General features: G+C 45.7%; 1 protein-coding gene across 5 annotated transcripts in view; it reads right to left on the reverse strand.

Moving 5' to 3' along the window:
- gpm6bb (glycoprotein M6Bb) overlaps positions 1–15,519 on the reverse strand; it is a 222,420-nt gene that overhangs the window by 38,341 nt on the left and 168,560 nt on the right. For 2 of the 5 annotated variants that reach the window (XM_070893907.1, XM_070893911.1), the window contains exon 1: positions 5,029–5,113. The exons of 2 other annotated variants lie outside the window; for them this stretch is intronic. In XM_070893907.1, coding sequence (XP_070750008.1) covers positions 5,029–5,098 — 70 coding nt within the window. In that variant the 5' untranslated portion in view covers positions 5,099–5,113. Of the gene's footprint in view, positions 1–4,621; positions 4,687–5,028; positions 5,114–15,519 lie in introns of those variants that run through there. One more of the 5 variants, XM_070893909.1, reaches the window with a different exon arrangement.

Here is a 15,519-nt window from a genome sequence, read left to right on the forward strand (position 1 = left end):
GCAGGGCAGGTTGAGAAAGTGTTTAAAAAAGCTTATGGAATCCTGGGCTTCATAAATAGAGGCATAAAGTACAAAAGCAAGGAAGTTATGATGAACCTTTATAAAACACTGGTATGGCCTCAACTGGAGTATTGTGTCCAATTTATGGCACCGCACTTTAGGAAGGATGTGAAGACCTTAGAGAGGGTGCAATAAAGATTTACAAGAATGGTTCCAGGGACGAGGGTCTTGAGTTACGTGGAGAAGTTGGGATTGTTCTCCTTAGAGCAGAGAAGGTTGAGAGGAGATTTGATAAGAGATATTCAAAATCATGAGGGGTCTAGACAAAGTAGATAGAGAGAAACAGTTCCCATTGGAGGAAGGATCGAGAACCAGAGGACACAGATTTAAGGTGATTGCCAGAAGAACCAAAGGCGACATGAGGAAAAATGTTTTAATCCAGTGAGTGGTTATGATCTGGAATGCACTGCCTGAAAGGGTGGTGGAGGCAGATTGAATCACGGCTTTCAAAAGGAAATTGGGTACCTGAAAGAAAAACATTTGCAGGGCTGCGGGGAAAGGGCAGGGGAGTGGGACTAGCTCATGTGTTCTTGCAAACAGCCGGCACGGGTTTGACGGGCCGAATGGCCTCCTTCTGTGCTGTAACCATTCCATGATTCTAAAATGTATCCCTCAACCAACACCTAAAAAACAGTTTATCTGGTCATTTATTTTGTTGCTATTTGTGGGATCTTGCTGTGCATAAATTGGCTGCCACATTGCCTGCCTTACAACAGTGACTGCACTTTGGGATGTTGTGAAGTTATGAAAGGCTGTAGTGTTGGGTTGTGTGAGAAATTATTTGGGTATTCTCAATCCAACAACAACAACAACTTGTATTCATCCAGTTCCCAGTAGGAATGGACAGGGGGGTGGGGTGGCAGGGAGGGGTGCAAGTTCTTTCTTTTTATGGTAATGCTGCACACTGGACACTCTACAGATTGTGTAGCTAGTTGTCATTTTACCATTAATGCAAAATAAATTACAACTGTATTTGGAATACAAATTTCTCAGCTGCCCATAATGTTATAGTCTCTGTGCCATATAAATTTTATTTTGAAGAAAATAATTGCCCCCCCCCCATCCATCCATTCCTACTGGGAACTGGATAAATACAAGTTGTTGTTGTTGGGTTGAGAATACCCAAAATAATTTCTTACACAACCCAACATTACAGGGGAAACGTTCATTCCATCAGCCTAGACTGGATTTAAACCCAGGACCTAAAGTTAAAAAGTCAATGTCTAGCATCAATCAGTCGCTCAAATCTGTAGTCTTATCAAAGAGTGCTTCATCTCAGCAGTTTTCCCGATGGCTCAGTGGGAACATGGAATGTTGAGCTATAGCAACATCAAAGGTCTCGGCTTCAAGCTTCAGTGTTCTGTGTTCCGTGAGACTGTGTTCTTGTCTGGGCCAACAGTGAGGGCAATATAACTGGCCTCTGTGTCCCCGGGCTGATGAGGAGAAAAGGAATCACCACAGTCGACTGTGTCGTGGTGCTGAGCAATAACGTGTTAGCACTTCATTCCTCCGAGCATGGGTAGATGCAGCATTGATCCCACTGCACTCGGTTCCTGAATAAAGCCGTGTCCAGTGTGGAGGCATGCAGCAGAGGCAACCATATTGATCAGCTTGGAGAGAGGGGGGAAAAACATCAGAGCGAAGATTTGTGACTGGTGACTGGGCATCACAGGCAACTCTTAGCAGTTGCTTGGGAGCAGGTTGTGTACCTCCATCCTGGTCACAAGTGTCGGGGCCAAAGGGGATAAACATTAAAAAAATTGGAGGGAAACTTGCTAAAGATACCTCCATAAAAATAAAATATTGATTGTCATTTTGGGGCCTCTGCTGGAAAGTATGGGTGCGGATATTAGACGAGGAATGGGAAAAATAATTTGCAAATCGAACCTGAAAAATAGCACCTGAAAGGTGTCAAAATCAGTGAAATGCTGGGGAATGGCTGTGACCTAATGTAAATAACTATAAAATGTCTGAACTATTTTAATAGCGTTCTGGGGTCATGTATCGAACGTGTGCTGTTGGGACGGAGCCTTCCTCTGTGCCTACCACAGAGTTTGGATGGGCACTACCCAGGGTTTTCCGAGTGCTGACTTGGGAATTTGTGGGCAGTGCCCAAATTGGCCGAGGCCCCCCCCCCCCCTCCCGGCCGGGATTGCAAAGGCGGAAAATGACTCCTCACATATAACCCACACAAGAATATTCTGTGACACCATGACACAGTTCAGTGTGAACTGCCATCACCCCGCAGTGCTTTGCAAACTTTTTTTTTTGTTTGTCTATCAAACACTTTTCCAACAAAGACAGTGGCCCCTTTAAATCCTTTGGGGGAACAGATGTACAAGATTCCATGAACAATTGTCCCGTGGTTGGAGGATTCCTGTGGACACAATTGACCGTAACAATGAGGTTACCGCACTATGAAGGGAGAGGGAGTTGAAAGCAGACTTGAAGGGAAACTTTGGCATTGGATTTTTCTTGTTCCCATGGCCTTCTGATCCCTCGCAATAATCCAGGCGCCAGAACTGAACAAATCCCCAGCTCCTTCCAAGGAATACAGGATCGTACATTTTTAATGTGTCACTGTTTTAAACACTGGGAAACAAAGAACTGAAAATGAGGTTCTACAGTCACTTGGAGCTTTAAGTGGCACATACACCATCAAAATGGGGCAATTTGAAGGGCAGCTTAAACCACATAGTCTGACTACTCGTCATTTAAGGATTATCTATCGAGCTGGTTTACAACTTCTCGACTATGGATTGGAACATTAAGTACATGGTCTAGCTAGGGTGCCTTTTAAGTCATAAGTAGTCAAACCTATCCAGTATATCAATTTAAAACAAATTAAGTTTGAATCAGTGCATTAACGCAGTGCAGAACAATTCTTGGGGGGGGGGGGGGGGAAAGCATGCGATCCAGGATAACAAAGACCTGACCTTGGGGGAATTTTCTCTGCCCTCCTAAATGCGCAAGGAGAGCAGTGTCCATATGGGATTGCATTACTGCCTGTAAAACCCTATGAACAGAACAATATTGCAAATAAGGTTCTTGATAGGACACACCAGAAATGGAAATTCTGACAGAAACATTCCCATACATTAAAGCTACAGTAAATAGGTGATAAATAAATTGTATCAAATGATTAAGAGGCAGAATGTGACAATGTCTGTTGAGGTACAATTTTGCCAACATAGGATGCTGCAGGATTAAAAAACCAATAGTCACACAGCCGTATTTTCACTCATCAAAGTTTTATGACACTGGTTTTATAAACTGGTTTTACAATTTATTTCCTTTAGATTGAGTTGTGAAGCTAGAACTTCAGCCCAGCTCCCTGAGAAACCAACACAAATCTATCTTGGGTCATCATGACCCCTCAATTTTCCTTTCTTTAGACTAGCTAGGGGGGGGTTTACAAGACCACGGTTACTCAATCCCGAGTTCAGGGATAACATGTGGGATTTATTGCAGTCCTTCGAAAGAGTTCATTACATTGACAAATCAAAGGGAGCTATATAGGGATATCGCGTTACCACTCCAATGTGCATGGGATTATGCCTGAGATTTCCTCTCAGAGTAAGTTCCCAATCTTTGTTCTGCCATTGGGAGAGCGGGCAGGAGGTGGGTTTCATGTTCAAGAAGAACTGAGAGAGAGCATGGGACATAAACTAGATAAGGATGTATGTCCAGGGCTAAGGCATGGGGGAAACCGAAACCTTGGGAGAAGTTTGGCTCGGTGTGCTAGGGGAAGGGAGGGATACCGTAGCTGGCGTATGATCTCAATCTTAGTGACAAAGCGATCCCGGAGCACCGCGCGCCAAGTGGATGCATTGCCAGTCCCCGCGAAAGTGAGTTAAATGTGGAGGTTAATTCAGCCCCGGTTGCTTCTGCATTCCTCTCAGTTGCCAACGTACGACTAGCATTGGCAGAGGTCATGGCAGCTGCGTTTGACGTGACCCACAGAGACTTCAAGAAAGGGGGAGAAAGTAAAACCAATACAAATTTCTCACAAGGCAGATACAAAATTATTAAAAGGAGCTGCGGCATATGCTTTTATTCCATCAGCGAGGAAGATCTAGCCAGTCGTATTCTAAACTGATGATTATTTTTTTTTAAATCTCAGATATTTGGGCATGGCGAGGGGGGGGGGCGGCAGGGGGAGTGGTAGTGGAGAATAGAATCATAAAATTGCACAGTACAGAAGGAAGCCTTTCGGCCCACTGTGCCTGTGCCTGCAGCTCTCTGAAAGAGCAATCCAATTAGTCCCATTTTCCTGCTCTTTTCCCAGAGCCTTGCACATTTTTGCCCCTCCAGTATGAATCCAATTCCCTTTTAAAAATCACTACTGAATCTGTTTCCATCACCCTTTCAGGCAGTACATTCCAGATCACAACAACTGCGTAAAAAAAATGTCTCATCTCACGATCATCCATACATCGATCATTCAAAATGATTATCCCATAAACACAAGTGCCACTTGTGGTGAGACAGTGGTATACCCTCACTTTGGATCTGTTGAAGGGTTTACACCTGAAACGCTAACTTGTTTTTTCTGACTGACCCATTGTGTTTCTCCAGTATTTGCTGTTCTTATTGCGGAAGTCCATCAGTTGCCATTGTTTTTCATCTTACTGGTACTGGCTCATTTATACCCTCAGTATTCCTTCCCCTCCCTCCCTTCTCTATCCGTCCCCCAATAAAACTCCCAACACCTCACTTCATGAGCTGCAGGGCCCCAAACTCAGATAAAAAAGCTAAGCTAAAATTTGCCATGTTCATTGAAAATTTGCCACCAAAAATTCAAAACAAGAGCACAAGTTCTGGGCAAACGGAACTTCATTTCCGTCAAAGTCGATAAACAACAAGGAATAATGGGCTATTGATGGCCGAAGGATATTTAGAAGTAAATGTACAAGCTGAATTTGAAATATCTACATTCTGAAGGAAAATTCAATTCGGGCTTCATACGTAACCGTGCTTTTACAGCGTTCAGGGAACTCTCATAAGCCGCCTTCCAACGCATCTCAAACATTTCCATACATTCAGCTTTCAATGGCCATTTTGTTCGGAAGTGTCACTGTGCTCTTTTGTAAAGTGCTGCAGATTGAAAACATTTTTTTGCCTCCCAGCCTGCGAAGAAGTGTTCCCATGGAAACGCGGTTACTAACGAGCCAGTGATTCGCCTGGGTCTGGCCACACAGCGGAGCATTTGTTGGCTACGAGCTTAATGCCTTCACAGGAGGAGGATGGGCAACGAGAAACAAAAAGAAACCCCAACAAGGGTCATGATTATTCTTGTGGCAGTGAGTGCTATTTAAATACAGAGATACAGTCTGGAGTATCCTGAGAGAGAAAGTAAGACAGAGCGAGGGCAGGGCGGAGACTCAAAACACTTTTTACCCCTGGCACAAACTTGCAATCAGAATTCCTAGGACGGCGAAGGATATTTGATGAAGTGGGCGATTCAGAGGCACCAAAGGGAGCGCACAATCTTTTTTAGTCCTGATCATTCCTATGATCCACCAGATTAAGGATAACGTCTCCTGGCAGTAATAGCCAAGACGGCCTTCATTCCAGCAATAGTCTGTTCATTTTCTCGTTTGAACGGCTAATATGTCAGCCCTGGCAAAATAGATTAAAGATGATGCAGAAGAAGCTATGTGCACACCATTATTCTTTCTACACTGCAAAGGAGGATTAATTTAGGTGCAAGGCTGGGAAGGAGGTTGATATTTTCCACAGCTTCCCATGACCATTTCGGTTTCATTTGTCATGGTTTAAAAATTATTTTCTTTCCTGCCCCTCTGCTAATGTCCCCAACCTGCACGCCACAACTTAGACAAATAGGCTAAAATCTGGTATCCAGAAAATACTGCCAGAAAATAAGAAAACCCTCCCTAAACCTCTCTGCCTCTCTTTCCTCCTTTCAGACGCTGCTTAAATCCTAACTATTTGACCAAGCTTTTTGTCCACCCGGCCTAATAAATACTTATGTGGTTCGGTGTCAAATTTTGTGTGATAAATCGCTCCTGTGAAGTGCCTTGGGAGGTTTTACTACATTAAAGGTGCTATATAAACGTAAGTTGTTGATGTAGCCAGGCGTTATCCGAGGGTCACACTGTAACCAACCACGAGGAACTGCATAAAAACTGCCCACAGTGACTTGTATGGGAAAGTATCTGGGCTCCAATTCCTGCTACCTCCATTGATATCATGAACTCAATGTATGAAGAGCCAAGCCTTTCCATTTCATGAGACAGTCTACTAGAATACTGACAGGCTATGTCAGCACACTGCCTTTCTCCCTATCCTTGTAGAAACAACAGGTAAATGGTGCTCAGAAGACCTTTCAGGGACATGCCCGACATGGACATAGAAATTCGCCATTTACCACACATTGCAATCGATGAGGGAGAATTTGTCCCCAAAGAGATGCCCCCATTAAAAACAAGAATGGAAAATTATGTTTTTATTTAAATGCTGCAGGTGGACATATATTGAATTGTTTGAGGAGGTAACCAAGAGGATCGATGAGGGTAGTGTGTACGATGTAGTATATATGGACTTTAGCAAGGCTTTTGATAAGGTCCCACATGGTAGACTGGTCATGAAGGTTAAAGTCCATGGGATACAGGGCAAAGTGGCAAGTTGGATCCGAAATTGGCTCGGAGGTAGGAAGCAAAGGGTAATGATTGATGAATGTTTTTGTGACTGGAAAGATGTTTCCAGTGGGGTTCCGCAGGTTTCAGTACTGCGTCCCTTGCTTTTTGTGGTATATATCAATGATTTAGATTTGAATATAGGGAGTATGATTAAGAAGTTTGCAGATGACACTAAAATTGGCTGTCTGGTTGATAATGAAGAGGAAAGTCATGGGCAGAGAAGTGTGAGGTGATGCACTTTGGGAGGGCTAATAAGGGAAGGGTATACACATTAAGCGGTAGGCCACTTAATAGTGTAAATGAACAAAGGGACCTTGGAGTGCTTGTCCACAGATCCCTGAAAGAAGCAGGCCAGGTGGATAACGTGGTTAAGAAGGCATATGGAATGCTTGCCTTTATTGGCCGAGGCATAGAATATAAGAGCAGGGAGGTTATGCTTAAATTGTATAATACTTTGGTTAGGCCACAGCTGGAGTACTGCATGCAGTTCTGGTCGCCGTATTATAGGAAGGACATGATTGCACTCGAGAGGATGCAAAGGAGATTTACTAAGATGCTGCCTGGAATGGAGAATCTTAGTTATGAGGACAGATTGGATAAGCTGGGATTGTTCTCATTGGAACAGAGGAGGTTGAGAGGAGACCTCATTGAGGTATACAAAATATTAAGGGGCCTGGACATAGTAAGGGTCTATTTTCCATAGTTTTAAGGTGGTTGGTGGAAGGTTTAGAAGGGATTTGAGGGGGGGCTTCTTTACGCAGAGTTTGTGGGGATCAAGAACTTGCTGCCTGGAAGAGTGGTGGATGTAGAAACCCTCACCACTTTTAAGAGATGGTTGGATGGGCACTTAAAGTGCAGTAACCTGCAGGGTTACGGACCTAGAGCTGGTAATTGGGATTAAACTGGATGACCCTCTGTTGAACAGAGCAGATATAATGGTAAGTACTGCAGGGAATAGAATAAGGCCAGGGTGATATCCTGGACTAGTTTCAATCGCCTGGATGGGTTGGAGAAGAATTTTCCCAGATTTTTTTCTCTCTAAATTGGCCTGGGTTTTTATCTGGTTTTTGTCTCTCCCAGGAGATCACATGGCTCTGGTTGGGGTGGAGTGTAGAATGTTCCAGTATAAGGGGTGTCGCAGTTGTGTGAGGTGGACTGGTTGGGCTGGGTGCTCTTTGCCTTTCCGTCATTGTTCATAGGTTTATATGTAACCTTTAGGGCTGCTGACCAAGGGCCGTGAGGCTCTTTGTCGGCCAGCGCGGACACGATGGGCCGAAATGGCCTCCTTCTGCGCTGTAAATTTCTATGTTTCTATATTTCTGCTTCCTCCCGATCTAAGAATGGCCGGTTTGTCGACTATAAGAGGACTGATTTGAACGTGTGGGCCTCCACCGGGAGTGAGCCCAGGCTGTGGCCCCACCGGGAGTCAGGTCTGACTGACCTGCCGCCAGGAGGTGTGTCTGTTTGGGGCTGCTAGTGGGGATCGGGCCAGGTCAGGGCTCTCAAGAGAAATTCGGTCAGGTTAGGCCTGCAAGCAAGGGGTTGAACCAAGGTGGCCAATTTAAATCAGGTCTGTGAACAACAGTCAAAATTGAAGACATTCATTCGTTCCATCAGTCTTGCTAACCTGTTTAGTCGTAAGTGCCTTTTTGTTAAACTTTGCCCACAGAGGGAGACATTGCATTTGATTGCTTCTAACCATTTCAAGCTGCAATATTTAACAGCAAGTTAAATTACATAAAGTCTAAGCTCTTAATTATGTAGTGTCTCACGCAAACATCGGGTCTACCTAAGGCTGAACAAAGGCCGTGTGGAGAGATATTACAGCCAGAGAGCAGTGTGTTCTTGGCACTCAATACTTGATCCAGCCTTGGCTTCAGAGGAGCAGTGTATTGAACTGAATTGCCACATAATCCAAAATGTTACAAAAGAGAAATATCTATACACTCACTGTTCTCTCTCAGTCATCCCTGTGATATCGCCACACAAAGAATTCCACACAAATTACTGGTCCCAGCAGTTTGGAAGCATAAAACAGATGAATAAGGCACAAACAGAAGAAACCAGTAAGAGTGCAGCATCTTCCTCTATAACATTTAGGATGCAAACAAGTTGTAAAAGGGGTCTTACATTACCACCTTTCCAGTACCCATGACAACCTTTTATCCCACCTCACACCGAGAGTGTCACATGTGGCGAGTGGGTCTGAAGCAGCAATACAAGTTTAAAATGTTATTTTGTGCGTATGTTAACACGACCGCCGTGATTTGTCAGTTAAATATCAAGAACCTAGTATTACAGGATCTTCACCACATCAGTTTTTTTACTCTCAGTAAAGAAAATTGTGTTTGTAATCCAGTGCTATCTATTTTCAGTGACTTTGAGAACAACAGCACCAAATCAATGTTACATCATTATGAAATGAAAAAACTTGCATTTATATAGCGCCTTTCACGACCTCATGACATCCCAAAACACATTACAGCCATTTAAGTATTTCTGAAGTGTAGTCACTGCTGTTAAGTAGGAAACCAATTTGCACACAGCAAGGTCCCACAAACAGCATGAAATAGTGACCAGATAATCTGTATTAGTGATGTTGGTTGAGAGCCAGGACAACGAGGAAAGCTCCCCTGCTCTTCTTCAAAATAGTGCCATGGGACCAATTACGCCCATCAGAAAGACGGCACCTCCAACAGTGCAACACTTCCTCAGTAATGCACTGGGAATGTCAGCCTAAATCATGTGCTCAACAATGTTTCCTGTAAGCTGCGCTTTGTTCTGCGGTGCCCGTTTCTTTTAATGGGCAATCCCTTTAAATTTCTGTGCATGGGCGGTATTTACACTGTAAGCGCCGATGAGAAGCCTGCGCAGGATCTTTCAGATTCCTGCGCAGCTGCACGTGCACACACCTTAGCAGGAACACTGGTGGTCAATTCTCTGGAGTGGGACTTGAACCCACAGCGTTCTGACTCATAGGCTACCACAGAGCCACAGCAAACATGTTTCAGCAAAAGTGGGTGTGTAAAATTTTCATATCACATCCCCTTAAACGGAAAAACAACCAGCAATACAGTGATAGATGTTGTCCTTCCAAACAGGGCCGTATCTGGAATGGGTGATTTGAGCTGTATCATAGGGTGAACTGCTTGTTATTGCTGGTCGTTTACATTTGGTGCTAATCATTCTTTCATGCATGGTGGAATGTAGTCACTGGGGTGCACCTCAGCCTACATCCAAATGCTGAACCTGTGCACAACCAGTCAGATAGAACTCAAATATGCACTGTCTCAGCTGCAGGAGGACACCCTACAGATTGTAAGAAGATGCAGGCACGAGGGACATTTTGGTAGCTTTGTGCCATCCGAGCCAGGTAAATGTTCTCTGTTCGCTTGTCCTTCCATCTCACTCATTCAGTAACATGCTGGCACCTCTGCCCAGCAGCAATACGGGACGATACCGGCCTTGTTACTGTGGACACAACTTCGTCCCACGTACTCCATGCTAACATATATTCCCTTTCTCTTTGTCCAAGATGATGAATCTCCCAAATGAGAGGAAAGCTGGCACCTCACACGAGCACATCAAGCACTTCAGACCCTTCTCGCACCAGACCAGGTCACTTGGTGAGGCACCAGAACAAGGTTGGAGGAACAAGTGAAGTAGCAGCAAAGGAGCAGCAACAGAAAGAAGGGCTAGGGCCAGACATACATCTGCTGAGAGGACCAGAAACAGTTAGCACAGGCCCACAAGTACAGGCTTAAAGTGACGGTCCTGTTAGTCACTGATTGATGCAACATTCTCCTCCTCTACAAAGGCTGTGGCCCAACCATTGTGGTCTTCGAACAGACACGTTTCCTCTCTCAATAACAAAATTATGCTGAATACAGCATTTTAGATAGCTACTGGAGGCCATACCCCACCGAATTTGCCCATGCAGCAACATCTTGATTTCACCGTGCCAATTGTATGTGCCACCACAATCTGGTGGAGCCCAGCTTTATTTCCTGCCGCCTTCTGTTCCGCGATTCCCAAGTGGTGTTGGTAGCCAGGGTTCCGGGGGTAGACCTGGTCCCCTAGCAGCCATCAATCCAGTCTGCCTGCTCCTTGAGATAGTGCTGGCGCTGTGCGCTGACACAAAATGAAGACACTGTGGTGGCTGCCAGGGTATCACACATTCACTTGCGTCGTTCTGCTCCTGTATCCCAGAAACTGCTTGTCCATCAATGAAATGACAGCTTTTCCTAACCGTTCATGGCATGGGTGTTGGTCGTTAGGGGCTGGGATGGCTATGTGTGCTCCTCCAATGAGGCCCTTCACCTTAGGGGAATGTACCACTTGGTAAAAGTGCTTGGACCTGTTGTGCTGCTGCCTCCTTTCAATGGGAACAGTGACACAAGCGATCATCTGTAGACAAGGCTTCTGACACCTACTTGAAGCATCGAGGGACCAAAGCCTGATTAATGTGGGCCATGTCAGCGATGGTGGTTGAAAGGATTCAGTCACACAAGAGGTTTATGTCAAACCTGTGCTCGAGCTCGGCAGATGACACAACATGGTCACAGCCTCCCTTGCGGAGCAGATGATGGGAGAAGGCGGGTCGCATCAGTCCTGCCCAAGTAGATATGCCCGGGTCTGAAAGTGTAAGTGGCTCTTAGGCGCAAATGCCCGAAATCCTTTCCAACTCCAAATGTATACCAGCCACTGCAAGGCCCAATGGAATGTCCACGCTGAGCTACGTGGTTAGAGCTCAGACTGCTGGCAGCAACAATGCTGTAGCTACAGGTCTGCGCAAAGGATGTCCCCTGTCTCAAAAATACAGCAGCAGGCAGCAGAAAAAAAACAATGGGAAACCAGTAAGGCAGAAACAGCAGTCTGAACAGTCAAATATCTAAGTTGGAATTTGCTGTCAATCTATTGAAGAATCCAGGTACTGAAGCACACAGCATGGAAAACCAGAGCCCCCATTTTAACCAACAAGCAGGAACTACACGGCCCATGGAAATTCGCCCCCCCCCACCGTTATTATTAAGAGTATTATTGCAAATGTTCTTCTTCAGATGTTTGGTACTTGATCATAAACAGATGCAAATTCTCCTGTGGTTGTGGCTGGTGAAGCCTTTTAGTTCCCTTCTGCCTTTTGCTATTATTTCACGTTTATTTCAGACAGCTATTCAGTCACCACTTCCCCCAACTCTACTGCTCATTCCCACGTTATAAACATCGTCACACAGCTCAGATTTATTTCGCAAGACCCTTGTTTCCATTTCTCATCGCATGTTTTGAATTTTATTTTCCACAGCTGTGTTTGAAAAGGACGCTTTAACCAATTCTAATCTGGCAAATATGCTCAATGCCTTTAGATTTTTACTCAAATACTATCTTTCACTGTGAATTCTCAGCATGCTTTTAAATACAAATTATGCACAATTGTGCAGTACTGGGTGAGGCAGAGGCATACAAATAGGCCACTGTGAAGTCAATAACATGGGTGATTTGCCATCAATACATAGCTAACAGCTCCCTTCATTGATTCCATGGCATTGTTTATCAATGGGTTATGCACAAAGACACGGGAATTTATTTTACGACTTCCCACTTGCAGCACAAGGTCAGAAAACTCCACCCTGTAGTGCATTGGTAAGTTACACACTACGCAGGTCTCGATCAGCCTAGATATGTCAACGGCACACAAAGATCAGGGGCTATCTGACTATGCAGGTGGCTTTACAAACCAAGTGATAATATTGCATCTTTCTCCAGTTCCTCAGTGAATTAACACTCTGACCTTTCAAGCCTGGTTCTGATCCATGAGATAAAAGTGGCCTTTTGGTTGGTTGGCTGTAAGGGTCCTGGGTGAAAGGAGGGCGTGTAGTCTCAACTCAATTTCCACTTGACATAAATCAGCACTAAATTGGTCATGTTAGAGAGGCCATAAGGCTTATTGATACGGAAAACTGGTAAACTGACATCAGGACATGCACTTTGTGAGATTGAAGTATGTTGATACATTGAGTACAGAACCTGTTATTCTATGTCAAACCTCTGACAATTGTTATTAAATGCAGCTAGTAACAAACTAGAACAGTCTGCAAAGCTTTGAACCATGTGGTTTGTATTGATCAGCCATTTTAGTGCGCAGCCTGCAGCTGTCAATCATTCAATCATTCCCAGGACAGAGAAAGCAGCTAATGTTCCCTGCTTCAGAGACCTGACATTTCGCACCCCCAACACCAGTCCGAACCCCTCCCTCCCCATCCCTATCCACAGGTTTCCTACCCCACACAAACTGGAGCGGTTCAAGGAGAAGGCCCATCGCCACTTGCTCAAGGGCAACTAGTAGGGTTGCCAACTCTCCAGGATTGTCCTGGAGTCTCCAGGAATTGAAGATTAATCTCTAGGACACTTGCAAGCAACCCGGGAGCAAAATCATTGGGTTGCTAACAAAATTAATGTTTTTTTTTTCATTTTCTTTGTACACTTTCAGTTATTAGTTACAAAAATATTGGCGACGGAAGAAAAAAGACTGTTTTATGAACAGTCAAGATTAATCCAATTGGGTAACAAATTCCTTTTCCAATTGGCGTGGGAAGGTGGTGTGCCTGGAGGATGGACCAATGGCGAGAGTGAGGGGGCAGGGTGGTTTGAGGTCAGAGATCATGTGAAGAAACCTCCAGGAATAGACCCAACCTGAGTTGGCATCCCCAGCAACTAGGGATGGACAATAATTGCTGGCCTTGCCAGCAGCACGGGCCTCCTTCTGTGCTGTACTATTTTATGATTCCACGACACCCACTGCTCCGAGAATGAATTAAAAAACATTCCATGTGACTCCTGAGTTCTGCTTTGAACTCAGTTCTGCAGTCTAACTCACTCAGACTTGCACATGTCTAAGCTCTGGTAAAGTGGTGTGGCAATTCTCGGAAGATTACTGTTTGATGCTGGCCTCTTTTTGACTAACTGTAAAATGTACCACTGAAATAATATGCAGAATGTATGATTAGCAGAACATAATTACAGAGAGCCAAGTAGCAATTGAGTACTTCAAATATTAGTACTGGTCAAGAAAATGACTGACAGTAAACACTTTAATGTGTTATATTTATTCCAACCCAATAATAACTTTGCAAATTCCAACCCTCGTATTAAATTCATGTTGGCCAAAAAAGAAGAGAGAGACAGTGAGCACAGGGGTGATGGGTGAGCAGGACTTGCTGCGAGTTTGGACACGGGCTTCCAAGTCATTGACAGCATGACAGTCAAGTCAAATCCTTACCTCACCCGTTGTCCACACAGGTAAACCTTTTTTTAAAGCAGCCTGCGCACTAATCGGGAGGTCCTGCGGAGACCGCGCACCAATCGGGAGGTCCCGCAGAGACCGCTCACCAATTAGGAGGTCCCGCAGAGACCGCTCACCAATTAGGAGGTCCCGCAGAGACCGCGCACCAATCGGGAGGTCCCGCAGAGACCGCTCACCAATTAGGAGGTCCCGCAGAGACCGCTCACCAATTAGGAGGTCCCGCAGAGACCGCGCACCAATCGGGAGGTCCCGCAAAGACCGCTCACCAATCGGGAGGTCCCCTGGAGACTGCGCACCAATTGGGAGGTCCCGCAGAGACCGCTCACCAATCGGGAGGTCCCCTGGAGACTGCGCACCAATCGGGAGGTCCCCTGGAGACTGCGCACCAATCGGGAGGTCCCGCAGAGACCGCTCACCAATCGGGAGGTCCCCTGGAGACTGCGCACCAATCGGGAGGTCCCGCAGAGACCGCTCACCAATCGGGAGGTCCCCTGGAGACTGTGCACCAATCGGGAGGTCCCCTGGAGACTGCGCACCAATCGGGAGGTCCCCTGGAGACTGCGCACCAATCGGGAGGTCCCGCAGAGACCGCTCACCAATCGGGAGGTCCCCTGGAGACTGCGCACCAATCGGGAGGTCCCGCAGAGACCGCTCACCAATCGGGAGGTCCCCTGGAGACTGCGCACCAATCGGGAGGTCCCGCAGAGACCGCTCACCAATCGGGAGGTCCCCTGGAGACTGTGCACCAATCGGGAGGTCCCCTGGAGACTGCGCACCAATCGGGAGGTCCCGCAGAGACCGCTCACCAATCGGGAGGTCCTGCAGAGACCGCTCACCAATTAGGAGGTCCTGCGGAGACCGCGCACCAATCGGGAGGTCCCCTGGAGACTGTGCACCAATCGGGAGGTCCCGTCGAGACCGCTCACCAGCTGCTGCTGCTGGAGAAGATAATGCGCATGTGTGGCCATTGCAGAAAATTTAAAGGAATCGCGCACCAAAAAAAAAATGAGGGAAACATTGGTCAGGAGTAAGAACCCTCCCTAACCAATAGGTGCTGAGGTCAGCTGTTGTGCGCAGGGTACCGATTGACACCCCAGTGAGACCAGCAAACTCAGCACACAGTGTGGAGACTGAACTGGCTTAGTTGGGCTTGGTACCGCATCATTCAGTCTACTCGTCCACACAGCCATTAGGGGAAATGAATGTCTCAATGTTTGATGTGATGATGCCCATTGAAACGAGGTCACTGCTTGCCAGTACTACCGACTCTTCACACTAATGAAGCAAAGGCCTTTGAACCAACTCACTTCACATACATCAACGCCATGCGGAGAAAAAAAATCAGTCTTTTCAAACATGTAAACTGAAGTGTTGCTAAAGATTTCTTGAAGGTCAACTTTATGTAGCCGCAACCTTTAATCTTATTTGTTCTATTTTATAAAAGCTGAAAAATATTTGAGGAAGTGATAGACAGATAGGACTTGTTATATTTTATTA

The sequence above is a fragment of the Pristiophorus japonicus genome, chromosome 11 (assembly GCF_044704955.1).
Source record: "Pristiophorus japonicus isolate sPriJap1 chromosome 11, sPriJap1.hap1, whole genome shotgun sequence".
Taxonomy (NCBI): Eukaryota; Metazoa; Chordata; class Chondrichthyes; family Pristiophoridae; genus Pristiophorus; species Pristiophorus japonicus.